Source organism: Rhamphochromis sp. 'chilingali' (genome assembly GCF_963969265.1).
Source record: "Rhamphochromis sp. 'chilingali' genome assembly, chromosome: 8".
Taxonomy (NCBI): Eukaryota; Metazoa; Chordata; class Actinopteri; order Cichliformes; family Cichlidae; genus Rhamphochromis; species Rhamphochromis sp. 'chilingali'.
This window is the reverse complement of record NC_137935.1, coordinates 7064579-7084768: the sequence shown is the minus strand read 5'-3', so window position 1 is coordinate 7084768 and position 20190 is coordinate 7064579. Positions and strand designations below refer to the sequence as shown.

Here is a 20190-nt window from a genome sequence, read left to right as displayed (position 1 = left end):
GGATTTCATTTAGCGTTATCTAATATAAGGCTTTGAAACTCATTTGCTCAGGCACAGAACACAGAGGCTTATTACTGTGAAAGACAGTGTAAATTGCTTTACAATTGAACATGGTATGAATCTTTGGTGAAAACTTCAGATCACAAATTTCTGTTTGAAACCATAAAGCCCAACGCTGAAACTGAAAAAAAAATGGAAATATGTGTCCATGTAAAAGCTTTATATTGATAGAAGTAAATTAACTCATTAAAGTTTATGCTAGCGATCTATATTGGTGTCCAAACGTTTATGATGACTTACAGATATTTGGATGGTGTGAAAAATGGTAAAGTAATAAAAAAAAAAAAGGCATACGGGTTGGTGGTGGATTCGTACATCGTACAGCTTAAAAATGACCCAAGACATTAGAAAAAAAGAACTAGAGAGAACTTCAAAAGATGGAAAACCAGCACAGCTTTTAGTCTGCAACCCCATCAAATTGATGTGGGTTAAACTGGACAGAAGTTTGAAAGCAAAGCAACATGCGAGTGCAATGCATTTGTGGGAGCTCTGTTGGGTTGAACTTAATAAAATTACTTGTACTTTTGACCACTTGTGTACTTGGTGCACTTGGAGGTGGGGCCTCATTTCCAAAAGCTGTGTAAACAGTTACAGTATTGTCAGAAATGTAATTACACAGGGAACCTTTATGCCTATTGACCAAAACAAGACATGAAAAAGATCAAAAATAACTACAAAGACACCAAACTGAATACAAACAGTTGCAAAACAGATACAGTGTGTCAGAATGAGGAATTCTCTTCTATATGTTTGCGTACAGGAGCCCTTTTGTCTTATAATGCATGTTTTACTTGAGTTTTAAAAATAGGAAGTTATTTATAAAACCATGAAGTAAAACCCTTAACATGACATATTTATGTCTCTTTTGAATCTAAGGGTCCTAAGAGACACTTAGTGAGAGTGGTTGAATGCTGCTGAAGGCTTCACATGTTTGCTATTGCCATTCTGGTTTGATCAAAGTTAAACCAACAATGTCATTTACTTTTTCTGCTGTATAAAAGAGAGAGCTGTAACATGTGATTGATCAAATTATATACTATGTATATCTGGGGAATATGAACCCTTCACAAGAAGTGCTGCATATCATTCTGTTAAAGAGAAAACATAATGTAGTGACTTTGATCTGGTTCCTGAAGGCTTCCCTGCTGCATTCATCTAAGAGTCATGACATTTGTTCACATCTGTATTATGGCTGACACAATTGCACACAAACTTAAATGATGATGTCACGCTGTGCTTCACAAAGCCACTGAATGCTCAGAGCAAAACTGTTCTTTCTTTTCTCACTTGAATAGGCTTTTGCAGGCGCTTGGGTTTCGAGAATCGTGCCAAATCTTGCCAAACATTTTCTCCTTCCCATTGGCAAGAATTCCACATTGTTCTTGGAAAGCATTTTTCACACCTATACAAACCTACACATCAAGTGTGATAGATTAGAGATGAGAGGCTAAGGGCATGAAAAGCACAAATGCGATTTCTTGGAGCATTTTCATACTGTGACATGGTCTCACTTCCGAGGTTCCTTCATTGCCAGGCTCATGCATTTGCCTGCTGCGCTTTGTGTTAGTCAAAAGTATAATGCATATGCACTGCAGGATGTTCACAGAGGAAAAAAACATTAAAAACATTGGGCTTGGATAATTGAGGAGACCTATACAATTTTAACATGTTGATGTGAAGTGTTTGTGTGCAGTGAAGAATAAATGTATTATTTATGTTTAACCTACCTTTTTTTAAACCTTTTTTTAAAACATGAGCAGCATTTGGGTTTTCGGAGCTCCTCAGACTCAGCCATCCATCAGCAATCCATCTTTAACTTCATAATTTCAATAAATCAAATTTAATCAAGTTAAAGGACAACAGTGTTATAAAGGCATGCTCCCTGCAGAGCCTTCACATCCTCTAATAGACATTAAATTAATTCTAATAGGTCCTTGTGCAACCCACTGTTCAAGATAAAGGGTAATTATCAAGTCCGAGAATGCAGAAGGTGATACCTGTGTCCTTGTGGAGAACGTGCCTGTTAAGTTGTGTTAGAGAGAACAAACTTCAGGATAGTGATAGGAGCAAGCAAAAATGGATGTAAGGGGGGCAGCAAACAAGACCACCATATGCAACAGAGCAAGCATCAGTGACAAGACACAATATGGAGTTGTAATAGGATCCAAAGCAAGTCCCAGATGCGCCTTATTTAAGGTTTTTACTAATTTAGGTGCATCTTTAATACATTTTGTATACTTACAAGAAATATAGTCCTGAATCATCACGTTTGTTTTCATATTACATTATATTATTATGTATATGTCGTTATATTTTGCATCCATGGACCTCCAAGACTTTCTTGTAATGTTTTAAAGTGGTTTTGAGCAACAGTTCTCCAGGCTTTTTGAAGACATTAACTGCCTTTTACTCATTTTCAGCCCAGTCCTGTACCTGAAGATTTCCATAGGAATACTTAATGGCTGGTAAGCCACTTAAAGGCTGATCTATAAATCAATTAAACATAGAATGGCACATAACTTAAAATGCCCTCTTGTAGTTTTTTAAAGTGATCTTCAGCTATTGTCCCAGAGTCTATCTAAAGTTTTTATGTGGACATTTGCTGCTTTTTCACTTGTTTTCTTTGTTACTAGCTTTATGCCACAAAACCACGATTTGTTCCAATTTCTTTAAGTGGATCTAAGACAAATGCCAAAGTTAACACAATTTTATCAGCATAAAATAGTATTTTTGCTCCAACAATGTAATTCCCAAAGTGCTATTTGTCAAAAACTTGGCGTATCTCAGCATTATGTCCAGTATGACCTTAAAAACTCCTTGAGGTATTTATTTTGTATTTGCAGATATATAAATTCAATTGAACTGAACTGAAAAAAAATTAAGAAACTGGACAAGTAGCATGCAAATGTAGTAGTGGCAAGCCTAAAAACTTATAGCAGATGAGCAGCATTTGAAAGTTATTTCCAGCAGTGTAGCATCATCTTGACAGAGAATGTAACAAAAGCCAGCCAACATCCAAAGAGCTTTGGTATGTCCTTCAGGAAGCCTGAAGCTCTATTTCTGAAGACTCTTTGAAGCAATTACAGGAAATCTTGCCAAAGAGAGTTGAGACAGTGTTGAAGAAAAAAGGTGCTCCAGGATTTGATCATTTCCAAATATGGCTTTTATACCCTACTTCCATAAATCTGTACATGTTTTTAAAAAAAACCTCTTTGCACCCATTTATTCTAGCAAAATGTAAATAACTGAGGGGTGGCTCAGGACTTTTACACAGTATTGTACTTCTGTTGGTTGCATTAGAATCAAACATATGAAGTTAGACTATGTGAAAAAGTTTGCCTGATAACTCTTTCAAAATGACTTTGAAAGTGTTTGACCTAAATCTAATGAATCATGAGTATTATCTAGTGTGTATGCAGGGAGGCGAATAATAATAAATAAGTGGAGCTCAAAGGACTGACCAGGCCCATTGCTTCAGTAGGGGTGCCTTCAAAGGGTTTGTGGGTGCAGTAAATCACTACACTCAGCATCACTGATGATCAAAGGACTGAGCCGCAGGTTGTTTTCTCTCTCTGTCTCCCTCTTTCTCTCTTTTTCCCTCGCCCCCTCCTGATCTAAAAACACCACTGGACCATATTAATACATCCGCCACATCATTTGTTTTTAGAGCATAATCACAGAGCACACAGTGTAATACTTCAACCATCTTAATGATTACCCCTGTGATTTACGCAACCTGACACGAGGCAGTATATATTAGCTCAGCATGGAGTCAGTATTTTCTTCTTTTAGCTTGGCCTGCCAAAATAGTGTAAGGTCTAGTATGTGAAAATGAAAACAACTTCTTTTCCGAAAACTTTGGACTCTGGTGTAAACAAAGATTTAACTGAAGCTCTATATTTGACTGAATATTGTTTAAAAAACATTTATATATCTTTTATTAAATCACATAAATTATCATATATTAATTATTAATATGTTATTTTTATGCATTTTCAATTTGACTAATTTAAGTTTAAAAACAAATGTGTGAAACCCATTTTTTTCGTAATTATAAAATAATATTTTTTTTTTTTGCCTGTCCCGTTTGGCTCTTTTGCCATCAGAATTATTGTCTAAAGGCGAAGAAAGATGCCCAATGGATTTACTTTACCAAATGGACCATCCCAGCCTTGCCGTAATGGTCTAATTGATTCACCTTTTATTGTTTGTTTTATTTTATTTTCACTTGCTAGATACGGGACAGACGTGACTGAGGAAAAGAAAGGGGAGAGAGAAAGAGGGAAAGAAAAACAGCGGGGAAGAGGGATGGGGATAAAGGGCAAAAAAACAAAAACCAACAAAATAAGCAGACAAAAAAATACATATATCAATCACCAGATCGACAGCGCACAGTGTGCTTTGAGGTAGGAGCCAAAAAGGGTGTCGTTTGTGTGTGTGATCACCCGTGTGTACACCTGTGAGCATGAGCGCGCTTGTATTTAAAAGGTTCCTTCATGTAATGATCTGCTAGAGGGTGTGGGGGGGCCACAGCCCCGTCCTCCAGGGCATGAAGCAGGTATGGAGGAGATCAAAACTCCAGACATCCAGAGGCCCCCAGAGCACAAGAGACCAAGGAAGACCAACAGAGGGGCAGCCGCGCCATTATCCCAAGAAGAGCTGAGGAGAGTCCCAGATGAAGGGTCACTCATCAGCCACGGAGCAGAAGCCAGGGGGGGTTGCAGTGACGTGTCCGTGAGCTCCGCCGGCAGCCAGCTGCGCCAGAGTGACCGAGCCCCAGGCCGAGGGCACCCCATTATAAAATAATACTAAACATAAGTGATCATCTACAAATAAATCAGTTGTTATGTACTTTGTGTAAAATAAATTACTGAATATCACAGTGAGGCCAATCCTTCATATACATAAAAATTTGAGACTGTTTATTTCTTTTTGTGGGTTATTATTCCTTTTGGGTTTGAGGATCATTGGTGAGTTCCATACAAATTACAGGTGATATGGCCAAACTGTTAATGACCACAGCAATTGCAAGTTGGCTTTCAGGCCAGTACTGTATCCCTGTTTGCAATGTATTTCACCAAGTGACCACAAGTAACCTCAAGTGATTGAGGAATATACATTTTTCCCCAGAGACCAGTCAGTCTCTAACCCTGTGTGACAAGTGTAGTCAAGGTGTATTGCAAGCCTCCCATGTGTGCAACAACAAGCCGATTCCTGAGGGACAGTTCTGCAGAATATCTCCTCTGAATATTCATTAGACACTGTTGCTAGCACACACACATACACTATACAGAAAATTATATATAAATAATTATATATTCAATCACATACAGAAGATGCAAAAAGTCTAAAAATTAAACAGTGTAATAGTCTGAGTGTTGCATCTGCTTCCAATTATAGACCAGTTATTATAGAGGCTAGGCAATGAGTGCACTTCTCATATGTGCAGCAAAATAACAAAGAACAATGCAAACCCGGGGGATTTGAAAAAACAAAATGTATACATACATATTCCGTTGCTCTTGAATCTCTACAGCTTTATGGTTCTGTTTACAAATAATTTCCAGGAAGAATCTTGTGGGCACTGAAGGCTTAAATTAGCATCAGCCCAAGGTTAATTGTGTAGGAAATAAGGGTATAGTTTTATAATAGAGTAAGTGCCATCACTGTGCACTGCAGTTTATTGAAATTAGAATCTACATAAAATGGTGTTTGTTCAAAAGGAAATGCCAAGCTGTTAAAATGCTCTAACAGGATGAAAACAGAAGAAAAGAACATTACAATTGGTATGCAGTTTACAAGCCAGTGGCATGAAAGTAATGAGCCTTTCTATTTCAACTCAGACGTTGTTAGACATTTATGATAACAGCTGTGAATAACTGCTGAGCACATGACATTTCTGTGAGACTTGTTTGAATTTTGATTTGAAAAGTTTTCCAAGTATGTTCCTGCAATTTTAAATAAAATGTGTCTTTAGTCATTGAATCAACAACTCTGATAGGTGGCAGAGAAGCAAAAAATGGAAATGTTGATTTCATTTCTATCATATTATTCTCTTTGGGATCCAATTTAAGTTCTGTCAAGCAATAGATGAGATGAAATTGATGTTCATTTTAAAGACCCGTGATATACAGATAGCCAATCAAAAATAAATGCTTCAGGTTTTTTTTTTCTCCTTACCTTCTCATTTATACTGTGGCTCCTCAGAGCACTGGAAGACAAATTAAACTCCCACTCAGGTTTTTAACCTGATATGGAGGTTTGGAGGTCCTTTTTGCCCTTCACCTTAACACTTTACTTTAAATCACATCGGTGTCATAAATATTATTCTGAAACTTATCTCTTCAGATATATACAAAAAGTGGGAAATCAAAGGAAAAATGAATACAGTACCTTAGCCTTTTTTAGAAAAAATAAATAGTGCCTTAGCAAGTGTTAGGTCATCGTGTGGCATGCTGCTCTCCTTAGTTATCTTGACTGATGTTTGGATAATGTTGGTGGAGAGTTCATTCAGTCACTAACATATCAATCAAAATTCTCACATTAGATTTCAAACCTATTGACTGCAAAGGTTAAATCTTATAGTCCCCTTGTTGAATCGGTACTCCTGTTCAGAAGTGGGAAGTAATGAAGTACAGTAACAAAGTAGAATTTTCAGCTAAGTGTACTTTACTTGAGTATTTATTTTTCAGACTCCTCTTTACTTTTACTCCCTACATTTTAACCCTTTCACGCACAGTGGTCACTACAGTGGACAGCTGTTCAAAGGCTCTTTTCTTGTATTTGTGTCAGTGTTGATGGTATACTTACGGCGGCCCTGAGAAGCCAAACGGACTACAACTTAAGAAAATACCAGCAATAAGAAAAACACAGCAAAAGCACACAAAAAACAATGGAAATTTGAAAAACGAAAACAGAAATAGGAAAAAACACAAGTTAAGTTTTTCTGAGGAGACAATAACCCGACGGACCAGTTGCAGGAACCCAAAACATGGTAGGCATGTTTTATCATGATTCATATAATACTGATGATAATAGTTAGGCTAACACTCTTACCTCTCATTTTTTCTTTCCTCACAAAACCGATAGATCCTCCACTTCTTTAAAGTGTCTCCCAGCACAATTCTTAGCATATTTTGATTCCTGCAACTGGTCCGTCGGGTTATTGTCTCCCCAGAAACACTTAACTTGTGTTTTTTCCTATTTCTGTTTTCGTTTTTCCTATTCCCGTTGTCATCTTTCCTATTTCTGTTGTGTTTTGTGTGCGTTTGCAGTGTTTTGTGGGGGCGATCGTGGCTCAAGAGTTGGCAGTTCGCCTTGTAATCGGAAGGTTGCCGGTTCGAGCCCCGGCTTGGACAGTCTCGGTCGTTGTGTCCTTGGGCAAGACACTTCACCCGTTGCCTACTGGTGGTGGTCAGAGGGCCTGGTGGCGCCAGTGTTCGGCAGCCTCGCCTCTGTCAGCTACAATGTGGCTTACCATCACCTGTGTGTGAATGGGTGGATGACTGAATATGTAAAGCACTTTGGGGTCCTTAGGGACTAGTAAAGCGCTATATAAATACAGGCCATTTTTTTCTTATTGCTGGTGTTTTCTTAATTTGCAGTCCGTTTGGCCTCTCAGGGCCACCGTATACTTGCACATAAACCACCACTGATGTGTCACTCCATACCCTGCCACCCACTGTTCGTTTAATGTTAATATAGATGTATGACGTGTTTCATTAGAATTATTGTTATTTAACCTTGTCATGCATGAATTATGACAACCATAATCAGTAATTTTATTCATCTTTTCATGCCTGAAGATGAATAAAAATACTTAAGAAAAAAATCCTAATTGAGGTTGTCATAATTCATGCATGAAAGAAAAGAGTTAAAAAAATATCTGTATTTTCCGCATTGTTGTCATCAGAAAAGTAACAGGTTTGTTACTTTTGGTTTAACACATCTGAGGGGAGTTATTATTTCATTAAACTGCCAGCCTTCAAACATCAATCCAATTTGAGGCTAAACAATAACACATGAAATTCAGTCCTGTCCGTGTATTAATCTCCAGGGGATGTCCGTAAGTACTTCAGCATATCTACAGAAGACAATTGAGCATAAAGGGAGTTACGTTTTTTAGGTGGCAGGTAATTTCAAATGTAGTGTTTATATCGGTTTAACAAATATCAGCAAACACAAATTGTGTGCAGTATGTTGCACAGTGTGTTTCTAGCTAAACACACTGTTAGATTTAAAGGTGAAGACTGCTCAGTGGTGTTTGATAAACTGGAAATGTAAAGCTTACATGTAAGTCGTTATGTTTCTAAATCAGATTTTGGGCCTGTAAGTTTTTTCAGATTGTGAAAAGTGCTGCAAAAGAAACTGAGTTAGACTAACTGTGTTATTTAAAGGTTGAATAAAAACAGGTTAGTGCAGGATAAACAGGTTAGTTTGCTGTACTGTGATGGGTTTAAAGTGAAGAACAGTGTGTTGGACTGCTGCTTTCACAGTCAGGGAAAGGTTACATAAAGGATAGCAAATATAAATTAGCATTTAAGCTGATGCTTAAATTCAGTCACTGAATTCCACCTTCAGACCAACTTTATTGCATCTAGAATATGAGAGCATAAACAGTGTACTGTCAGTGTAGAGGATAGAAATCAGTCAGCACAACTCATGAAATATCTGCTGACATCGTGTAGAGCAGGGGTAGGCAACCTTTCTGATGACGAGTGCCATCTAAAATTTCCTCAGAAGTCACTGTGCCATATGATTGCAATCATATGGCACAGTTACACACTATATAGAACCACTTTATAGAATTATATTTTCTCGCAGATGTTGGCAGCTATCAGCGAAGTTATCAGCTATTTTGAAACAAAAAATATATACTTTTTATCCATAAAAAGAACTCCATAACAGCAAATGAACTGTACAACAGAAAATGCAAATGCTATTTATGGTCTCCTCACAACAATGATAAGAAAAATAAACTGAGCCAATATGGCATGTCTGTTAATACTGTTGTGGAAGTTTTCCATTAAATAAAGCCTGCAGACGAGCGGTGAGCGGTAGCTAACTTTCTTTAATCAAAACACACAAAGAACAGACAACCAAGCTTGTGGAGAGCCTACATGACCGCGGGGCAGATGGTCAGCAGAGTCTCCCGAGCCTAACATGGCTCTCAGTTAAATACCTTCTTCAGGAACAAAAGGCACACTGCAAAAATGGCTAGTCTATATTTAGGAAAAAAATACTACATTTGATACAAAAAGCACTGAAAACAAGTGAAATTATCTGTCCATGCAGCAAGTTTATTTTACTTAATAAGAAATCTTGAAATAAGATTTTTTAATCCAGAAATAAAAGAACACATTTGAGAATTGAAGAGGGTTAAAATAAGCTTTAAAGAGCTCAATTTAAGATAAAATTACTTGATATCAAGTCCCAAATATTAGTTAAATATGCTAAATTACAGTCTTTTTTTATGTTTTGAATTCTTACTTGCAGCAAATGAATGCACTGCAACGAGAAAAATAGTTCTAATACTATGAAAAACTACTCAATATTAGTGAAATATGATTAATTTGTTTCTTGATTCAGGTTGGCTTATCTTAAAATAGAGCCGAATCAATATTAAATCCAGGCAAAAAAACCTTAAAACAGACCTTTTTCCTACTCCTTGGCTTCTACTGAAATCACAACCAGGACAAGAGTGATATGCCAACATTTATTTCTCTCATGAGAACAAAATCCTTTTTTTTTTAAACAAAATAGGGCTGCTGCACAATCCCTAAAAGTCTAAATCAACCCTTTAAAAGGCCTAAACACAGAAAAAAAATTACAGTTTTGGCCTTAAACTTTTGTGACAGTCACATAGTCTCACAATGTTATAAATAATGGCATTACTGACTTAAAACTTTACATGCCTCAGGTAAAGTGTCACTAAGAAAAAAAAACAACAACTTTCATTTGTAAAGCATCTTAAGTAAAGCCGTTTCTCAGGACATTGCTAGGCAAATTAGGAACAAAGTTGTACAAACGTACTACAAAACTAAACAAACTGCAAATGACCTGATAAAATCCTGCTTGGTATTCACCTATTTTTCAAAGAACGACTTCCACTCAGCTATTGCTTTCTTATATGCACTAGTGGCATCTTGATCATGGATGGCATCAGTGATTACCTCAGTTTGTATGACAGAGAGGACCGTTGCAACACATTTTGGGTATGTTAAGTGCAAGGTGTAGTAATATGCCATCAACACCAACATTCCTTCCCAGAAATCCTCCAAGGGGAGAGTGGTCACTGGTATGTTTCCTACAGCAACAATGCTGGTTGTTCCATCAAAAAGCAGCACTGGGGAGGAGAGAGGCCGCTTCTCCAGGTATAGCATTGCATCTTCACCCGGCTAGAAAAGCACAAAAAAAGGACAAATTCTTCAAGATTTTCAATGAAAGGGTTGCTGTGCATCCAAACAGCTTAAGACACAAATAGCAATATCAAGAGTTTAGAATGCTCCAACTGATTTACTGTTGGAATAGAAGAAATAAATGTAAAATATCTGACTTACATAAATATGAAATTTTGGAAATGTATTAATTCTGAGCATGAATTTTCTCTAATTTGCAGCATTTTTATCATGTCTATTTGTGCTTTTTTTCTCATTTGTTTTTTAAAACAATTTCTTTTAACTTTGTTACATATTCTAGTTTTTGAAGGCCTTTTTAAATATATCATTTTACTGCTTCTACTTGTATCCTAACTGCAATGTGCTTTTGCTCTGTGCTGCCTCTCTGGAGTAGGTTTTGAATAACAATTAAGAAATCCTGAATAAGGAGTAATTTAATCCCTGCTGAATTGAACTTCGACCTACTCTTATTAAGCAGGAAAAGCAAAATAATAATATTAATAATAACAATACAAGTAAATGGAGTACAAGTTACAGTGGCTGGTATTGCAGCTGTTCTCACCTTGAGGATATGAAGGAGAGCCTCACTGGCACTTCCCAGCCGCTTTGGTGGTGTAGTTTTTGAAGGAAAAAGAGATGGAAGTGCATTGAAGAGAGTGACAGTAAAATCCACTGTGAACAGAGAAAAGTATCTCAACAAAGCAATCCGAACATATCTGATGTGTGGATTTAATGTATGAAAAGGCCACTTACCTCCACGTACATCCAAGGGGAGAGGAGGTTTCAGGACCTTCTTCCAAATGCCATAGAACTGCACTTTCGAACAAAACTCTGCCCATCGACCCTTCATTTGATCTATGTATTTGCAGTTGGAGCCACCAATGATGCGACGCAGTTCATCCATCGCCTATGACAAAGTTGTGCTCAGTTAGTCAAGAACTAACTAAACCTATCCAGAGAAAGCAAGGAATTTAACTGAAGGTAGTTGAACTTACATTTTGTATGTCTTTGAAGCATGGGTATGCTTCAAATATTTTTCTGGGCCTGTCTTCTTCCCTTGTAATATCTGCGTCAATAAAAGTTCGTCTGGCCTCAAACTCCAGGTCCAAAATTTGAGCAACGTCACTTTGGTTGGGTTTTGCATTGGGTTTCCTGTACATGTTGCTCAAGGTTTTGTAATGTCTTGCCTGCATCTTCAGGCTGTCATGGTCTGCTAGGGAAAGCAAAGAGCAATTGTAAGACATGGTGTAACTAGACTTCACAAAATTCAGATTTTTCTAATCAGTCATTTCTAGTTGCATGGTTGTTTTTAAGTATAATATTTCTGAGAATTAATGTTTAGGTTAAATATGTTTGAGTAATTAACTGACCCTATATGTCCTGATCATTTCCCTTTGTGTCCTTTTCTTATAATGATCATGGATTTATGTTAATTGTTAGTTTGAACAGAATCAAATATTAAAACGACAGTTTAAGATGCCCGTGAATAAAACTGTGGTGAAAATAAGGTAAAGGTTGTTTACTGTGTATATCGTTCACATCAGTGTGAACAGTGATTATGAGCTGATGGATAAAAATATTTTAGGTAATTTGATCTATGACAGAAACACTGTGATAAGGCATGATAGATGTGACCAGCATGAGGATTTACATGTGTAAATAATCAGCACTGAGTAACACCCATTACAACACAAAGTGTTAAAATACTTACTATGGCTAACTGGCAAACTGGAATGAGGGATCTATCATATGTTGATTTTACACACCAACTCGAGTTAATGCCAAACCACTATCAGCCCTGGGTGCAGAGCATGAGGCTGACTTGGATAATAGTGGTAAAGCCAGGGTAGTATTGTTTGACGTAGTTGGTACAGTGGAGGGTAGCGGCAATTGGGATTCTTTCTCTGAGGAAAAAACAGAAGATGAACAGAATGTAATAACAGGGAATACCTAGAAAGTTAAGGAAAATACTCAACACTGTATAAATCTTGTGATGCACTCTGAACAGAAAACTGAGGGCAGGTGGTCTCTTTGAAGTTTTAGATGTCCAAAAGTCATTAGTACAGCAGACCAAAGTACACACCTGCATTTGAGTTATCCTCACTGAGGTCATCATTGCTCTCAAGAAGTATGGTATAGTCACTTGAACCACTTGCTTCACCACTTAGGTCACCTTCAGTCCCATAGTCTGTGTCATCTGAGCTGAAAAGAGTCTTCCTGGGCCTGCCTCGTTGTGGCATGGAGCCCTGCCTCTTCCTTGGAGACTTCATATTTTGGAGTCGTTTGTACAGTTTGGTGTAGATGGTCAGCTGTGGTAAAATAATATATTTTTGTACATCATTTTATTATCTCACTCAATTTTAGATATTGTAGTGGGTAAAGAATGACTTACGTATGGCATGTGTGTGTCAGCATCACGTAACATGGGGTAATAGTCGACAATCTTCTGCGACATTGCTCTCATTTCGAGTTTGGAGGGGTATGTTACTTCTTTCCCCATGGGACTAGCACGGAGGATTGCAACCATGCTGGTGACGGTGTTCCTTACAAGTCTGCAACATAGCTCCTTCGACATCCTACAGTCCTTTTCCTTTCCACTGTGGAGCAATGCAAAGTACTGACTGCGCACCATGTCCAACTCTGAATCTGTATACACCACATACTCTGGTGGGTCTGGCATTTTCATTTTTTTGTCAGCAGTGTAGGAAATGGGAGTGGAAGTTTGAGGCTGACATTGTGACACATCAAAGCCTAAGGGGTTACTCTCGCTTCGATGGAAAGTGTTGGCATCTTGGTCAGTACTCTTAAACTATAACAGTTGTGGGATATAAACAAAAATACACAATTAGGCAAATTAATGCTAGACAATATGGACAGTAATCATCTTCTTAGTGGTATAATGTGTATTTACCTTTTGGCTGATAAAATCCCAAATCTTCTTTCTACGGAAGAAATTTTCATGGCCCGGAAAAAGATCCTTTAGGTCATCCCGGGTAAAGCTCCTCAAAGTTTCCTCATCAATATTCGCAGCTGTAAAAGAGAAAAACAACTTCAAAAGTGATATTTATTTCTCTTTTCCTGGGCGTGGCTTATTACATATTGAGGTCATTTTTTGTCAATAAATGTATTTTAGCAATAAGTAATATTAACAGGATAAAATGTCAAACTTAAAACAGTTTATCAAATATTTGGGAATGCAATAAAACTATTTTTGGGTGTCTTCAAGAATGATGTTCCAAGTCTATTTTGGCAAAGACAGCTCAAGGCTATAATGTGGATAAAGTTCAGAGTAGAGTGCAATCCTAGCTCCAAGTTTCAGAAATGATGCTAACAGATGCTAAGGCTGCTTAGCTAACGTACCAAAATAACTGAAAAATAAGACTTACCCTGCAACACAGACAGTATGGCATCATCAAACTTGTCCATGCCGTGACAGCAGTTCTCTAGTTCGGTTCCAAAGCCTCCACTCACAGTACCTGGAAATATCCTACGGCTTAAATAAGAACATTTAGCTAAAGTTAACACATTAGCTAGATTGCTAACTAGAAGCCCTCACAAAACACGACTTTATCTTAATAACACCGTTGTACCATAGTATTTTTCAAATCAACTTAATGTTACCATCCTTAAATTACTGTTCACTTTGTTTAGATAAATAATTTTGATCTTCCTAACGGTCCTGATGGTTAACAAAGCAGGGGAAAAGAGTTTGTCCCGCGTGAAAGTAACGTCACGACAGGAACTGAGAATGCGCATGCAGAAAATTATTTATATTTAATTTTTTTTAAGTAAAAAAAAAAGAAAATAAAAATATAAATTCAGTCTTAAACACTTATTGCCTAAAAATAAATATAACTGATGTAATTTAAACCTGAAAAATTGGATAATTAAGGATGCATATATTTTTAAAATTGCCTACCTTTCCCATGGTCCCACACTCTCATCTGTGGCCTTCAGTGGAGAGCGGTAAAGTAAAGCTGCATTGCTACTGCGCGAAAACAGTTCACCATGGCGCTCTGGAGATGTATGATCTGTTTTATCTTTGTTTCTTTAACTCTGAAGGTGCTCCTTAGCCACATAAATGCAGCTCATGGTCGAAGGCAGGATTTTTGGGTTTACTGTGGAATAGATGGCTGTGAACAAGATTTCAGAGTTTTTAACTCATTCTTTCGCCACATTAAACGGACGCACCCTCTGTATTTGACGAATGGAAGCCCACCAAGAGGATGGAGGATCCCCCCAACATCCCACTCTTTAGGATCGGAAAATTTTGGTGTTTCAGTCTTTGCCAACTGTAGTACTGCAACAACAACCAGCACCGTGGAAATATCAACTGGTGGATCTTGGCCTGAAGTGCAGGAGCCTCAGGTTGTTGACAGCCCGATCACGGTAAGTGTTAAACTAAATAAAATGTAGTGTGGCTTCTGATGACAAATTTAGCTATGTCTAACTCCTCGTATTTGGTCCTATATTACTTTTAATCATTTTCTCCATTTTTAATCAAGAGAAATTTAACGAGATCTCGCGATATTATACCGCTAGATATTGTTCTTCAAACTGTTACAAGCGATTTCCACCATGGTTGGATTTTAAATCACAATTTCATCCTGCAGGATGAAATGAAAAACAAATAAACAGAATAGCAGTTCAGTGTAGATAGTACAGGCTATGCTGCAGCCGGAGAAGGCACACACTCTGCGGCTGGCATGTCTCCTGGTGAAGTTTGCATCAAAGACACTCTCAGCGCGTTTAAATCGTTCAATGTGACAGCAATTTGGGTATCTCGTAGGAATTACAGTTTCAGGTAAGACACAGAGTATTTGGAAGCACTGTAAAAAAATCTGTTGGTCAGAAATACTGCCAAAACATGGATAAGAATGATTTTTTTGAAAATTAAATAAATTAATAAATGCATACAATAAAATATATCCATATACTAATACTAACATAAATTCTAAGTGCAAATCTAAATTACGTGATTTAAAAATACATAAATAATTTAATAAATACAACAAACATGTAAAGAAACTAATATCTAAGTGCGAACAAAAATTCATTATTTAAAAAGATAAAATCTCATTCTCATGAATCCAATCCCTAGCCTCATCAAAACAATGGACAACCCCTTTTTTATTGTTTCTTTGTCTTTGATTTCTTTTCCATTTTTTTTCTTTATTCCAAAGAATGAATATTATATTATCTTATATTATATTGAATATTCACAACTGTAACACTAATCACTGTCATGCACTTTGTTTTTTAATGGACCAATCATTAGGTGTAACTGATTATACCTGTTATGTAAGAATTTCTATAATTGGCCAGGAGTTTGGACTAACTTTGTTTTTCTGCTCTAAAGGAAGAAGCTGTTGCTAAAACATCCTTTACCAGACACGATATTACCAGATCTGCTGCAGCTTTTGCTATCAGTGTTCAAGAACAGTGCCACTTATCACAGGTATGTTATAGTCTTAATGGATCAATACATTACATAAGGCAATCAATGTCTTACTTGTTCATAATGGAATTCAGAATTTTTTTTTTAATATAAATGCAGAATAAGTTACTTTTGTTTCAAATGTTTTCACAGAGAACGGTCAAACATATCATCTCAGGAGTGCAACAGTATCAGGCTGTTCTTTTGGATACGCTCAAGGAAAGAATGAAGACAGTGTTTGAAGATAATGCCGAGGGAACCACTCAGCTTCAAGATGAGGCTTTGGCTACATTTGATAAATTCATGGATCCTTTCTCCACCATTGCATATGGACAGTGTAGAGCCATAGGGGAAATGTTCTGTCCAGTCAACGCAGAGGAAGTAGTAGTATCCCAGAAGATATGTTGGGTAAAGCAAGGTCTTTCAAGGGTCATGTCCTAAGGAACAAAAGTTTTTACTATGTACCATTAATTGAAAGTCTAAAGCAGTTAATGACTAATGAGAGAATCTTTACCATGTTGAACACTGCACCACAAAGAAGCAGAGAGGGATTCTTCTATGATTTTAGAGACGGGTCCCTCTTTACATCTCACCCCTTGTTTTCTCAGAGGCCAAATGCATTGCAATTAATACTGTACACAGATGAAATTGAAATATGTAACCCCTTAGGGTCCCATGCTTCTGCAAACAAATTGGTCATGTTTTATTATACTTTAGGAAATATTGATCCAAAATTTAGGTCAAAGTTAGCTGCAATACGACTTCTTGCTATTGCTAAAGCAAGTGACATTTCTCAGTGGGGTATTGATGTTGTACTGAAAAGAATACTTCAAGATCTATCACTGCTTTACAATGGTGTAAGGATTGAAATGTCAAATGGTGAAATTGAATTGTTTGGTGCTGTTATAGCCATTTGCGGAGACACGCTAGCCCAGCATGAGATTGCTGGCTTTAAAGAAGGGATTGGTTTTGCTTATAGCAAATGTAGACACTGTGAATGCAACTTTGATGATATGCAAAGTGTTTTTGAGGAGAAGTTTGTTCAAAGAACTCTGGAGAAACATATGAGGCAGTGTTTTGAAATAGATAAAGCAAGCACAGATTTATTGAAAGCGTCCCTCAAAACTACTTATGGAATTAATAGAAGAAGCAGACTAGTTGATGTTCCTGCATTTGACCTGATCAAACAAACTCCACAGGACATAATGCATGTTATTTTTGAAGGTGTTGCATCAATGGAAGTTAAATTTGTATTAAAACACCTAATTCTCTCAGGACAATTGGAATTAGACAAGTTTAATTCAGACATTCAAAATTTTCCTTACTCACCTCTTGAAATACGGGATAAACCATGTCCTATTAGCTTTGGCACTTTAGCGGCTAACGACAACAAATTGAAACAGTCTTGTGGACAGATGCTAATTCTTTTAAAAATATTACTTTTTCTTTTGTATGGTGTGGAGAGTGAGTATGTTGTATTTATTAGAAAGTTAATTATGATAGTTCAAATAGTTCTTGCTCCCATTATTTCTTTACAAACTGTATTGCAACTGAGAAATATGATTGAAGAACACCTGTATCAGTTCAAGCAACTTTTTCCCGAAGCCAATATAATACCTAAGCAACATTATATGTTGCATCTTCCCAGTCAAATCTTATCCCTTGGACCTTTAATAAGGAGTATGTGCATGCGCTTTGAGGCAAAGCACTCCTATTTTAAACAGTGGGCTTCTAAGTTAAATTTTAAAAATGTTTGTAAATCCCTAGCAAACCACAATCAATTTCTTGAGTGTTGTCAAAATGAAATAGGCACTGAACATCCTATTTTTGCGAAAGAAAAGGAATCCGGGCCAGTATCAGCTGTTAAAAATAATGAATATGTTAGGAAAAAAATTAAAGAATTTTTTGGAATAGATGTCATGCAGTCTGTTGTCTCAGTGAAATGGTATGTTCTAAATGGCAATAAATACATTGCTGGGAAGTCCATGATTATTGCAGATGTGGATGGCACTTTCCCTGTGTTTGGACTGATAAAGGATATCTTTTTGATTGACTCATCTTTTATTGCTTTTGAGTACCAACGCTATGAAACTTTGAATTTAAATGAAGACTTATTGGCATATGAAGTAACTGTGCCCATTGTTGCTCAAGCTACAGAATTAGCCCATGAGCTCATTGATTACACTTCATACTTTTCTATTAGTTTTAAGGACAGTGTGTTTGTTCCAATCAAATACAGTCTTTCTGATATTATTTCCCATAGAAATCACCCTTAAGATTAGGGTTGCACCAAGTATTGGCTTAGTGTAGTTTGTGATGATATCAGTTGACAGTCATTAAATGTTCCCTAAACCAATGTCAATGTTGTACCACATAATGCTGGCATGCTGTGACAAACAGCTGTCTTTGAAATGTGATTTGTATCATAAATTGTGGTTAATTTCTTTCCTTTATATGTACAACTTTGAAGTCAGACATGATTTTGAATAAATAATATTTTCAACAGATGCCTTGTGTGAATTTCCTAAATCAAGCAAATTGAGTTTGTCACTCTATCTTGAAACAAGTGATATTTTGAGAGACATCTGGTGAGAGACCTAATGTAGGCTATTTTAAGAGTTATTCTTCCCATTTCTGGATTTCTGTACTAATATAGACACAATTATATGGTTATTCTCGATTTAAGTTTATTATCTAAAATCCAGACTTAGAAACAAGTAAATCTTTTTTAAAACAAGGCAAATAATCTGGCCTGTCTAAAAATAAGATTTTAAATCATGGCAAGCACCAGATAATTTGCAGTGCAGTACACAGCTGTTTCACACCTTAAGGTTCACACTCCCTTGCTACCTCCCAGAGTCCTCACAGAGACAAAAGATCCTTCCTGTGGAGTTGTCTGCTTCCCCCAACTTCCTTACTACACCCCCATCATTTATCTTACTGTATGAGTGTCAGACATGTTAAAATCCAGTGGCACCAAGGCATTATACAACAAAATAATGTGATTAATACATAAGTAAAAGAAATTCCTATACAATACACATGTTAATCTGATTTCTGGTCTCCCACTCAGAGACACAGGTCTCCGAGTGTCCAGCATTCAGACGGCTACCTGAGGACACTCATGTGAGAGAAAATCTGCTCACACAGACATGTAGAACCGAATATGTCAATAAGGCCTCTGCAATGTTCTGAAGACAGTTAAACTTGTCAGGTAGTGATGTCCAGCAGGTGAAAATGCAAGCTCTGTGAACACGCACAGCTATGGATTCCAGCTGCTTCGATGTTGCATTAATTTGGTTATTATGTTGCATTAACTTGCATTAATTGGTCCAAACACCTGAAAGTCCCAAAAACGCATTGTGAATTCTGTCTCGATTCTACGTATGTATCCGTGTATTTCTTCCTTCCCTTATAACTTCCCTTCAACTCATCCATGTCACCTAAAAGGTAAACCTGTTTCTCCATCACCTGTCCAGCTCTGATGATTCAGTAAGGACATCTCCTGGTTACATCTTCATGTTTCCCCTCTCACCACATATCCAAACCGATATCATAACCAGCAGCTTTTACAGCTGTGGCTCCAGCAAACATCAGCTGATACTAGAAATTAATATTAAATAAATTCTAACAACTGCTTATCAAGCTTAAACATGCTGCTGTTGTTTAACGCGACATCCGGTGGTTTCCTCTTTCTGGCGCAAAGTGAGCGATAAAAAAACAAGAGAGAACAGCTGATCATTGATCAGTTTCATGATTGAAGTAGCAACAGGGTAAGGAGGGGGAGAGAATGAGAAGAAGAAACAGCTGTGCAGCGTAACGACAGAATAACTCCAGCTTTGTGTCTTTTTCCATTCTAGCTGAATACAAAACGCGTAATATTTTCTCTGAATACGGGACGATTACATCTTTTTATGGGACAGTGGCAACTCTACTAACTAACCTTAGAAATAAATAAAGTTCACTATCAGTAACAGCATAGCACCCACCCAGCTGTATAGAAACTCCGTCATGCTAGCTAGTACGCAGTTTCGTTGTTCTGTAAAAACTCAGAACAACGAAAATAAACTCCACCTAAACTGGTTTATATCTGACCCAGATAGACTGCAGGTCATAACTTCTTACCTGAAGTTCAGTTCACCTGACACTTGGACCGCCCCACCTCGGGTCTCTCCTTTTGCCTCCCCTTTCTCTCATCCACCTGCTGGCCTCCACCACTTGCTAATGTTACTGAATCTGTGGAAGCTCCGCCATAGCCACCACCAAACAACTGAGTTATTTTTACACACCGGCCAG

The 20190-nt window shown here is 37.2% G+C and overlaps 2 protein-coding genes across 2 annotated transcripts; one reads left to right on the top strand and one right to left on the bottom strand.

Moving 5' to 3' along the window:
- Window positions 1–9832: 9832 nt before the first annotated feature.
- On the bottom strand, window positions 9833–11465 carry LOC308401751 (uncharacterized protein). Its single transcript, XM_080890132.1, has 4 exons — window positions 11453–11465; window positions 11211–11364; window positions 11020–11129; window positions 9833–10457 (listed from the first exon to the last, which is right to left on the bottom strand). The coding sequence occupies exons 2-4, from the start codon at window positions 11359–11361 to the stop codon at window positions 10146–10148; spliced, it is 573 nt and encodes a 190-aa protein (XP_080746258.1). The 5' UTR covers window positions 11362–11364; window positions 11453–11465; the 3' UTR covers window positions 9833–10145.
- Window positions 11466–14107: 2642 nt separating this feature from the next.
- LOC308401045 (uncharacterized protein) lies at window positions 14108–16335 on the top strand (the record flags this gene model as incomplete). Its single annotated transcript, XM_080889103.1, has 3 exons — window positions 14108–14846; window positions 15817–15915; window positions 16048–16335. Exons 1-3 carry the CDS (start codon window positions 14466–14468, stop codon window positions 16333–16335), a joined length of 768 nt encoding a protein of 255 aa, XP_080745229.1. The 5' UTR covers window positions 14108–14465.
- Between the last annotated feature and the right edge of the window lie 3855 nt (window positions 16336–20190).

What these genes read in the sequence shown, in the direction of transcription:
- LOC308401751 (XM_080890132.1), bottom strand. Translation starts at nt 11,361, where the DNA reads ATGGATGAACTGCGTCGCATCATTGGTGGCTCCAACTGCAAATACATA. An exon ending in CCCCTTGGATGTACGTGGAG is followed by an intron (nt 11,130 to 11,210) that starts GTAAGTGGCCTT and finishes CTCTGTTCACAG; the next exon opens with TGGATTTTACTGTCACTCTC. An exon ending in CTCTCCTTCATATCCTCAAG is followed by an intron (nt 10,458 to 11,019) that starts GTGAGAACAGCT and finishes GTGCTTTTCTAG; the next exon opens with CCGGGTGAAGATGCAATGCT.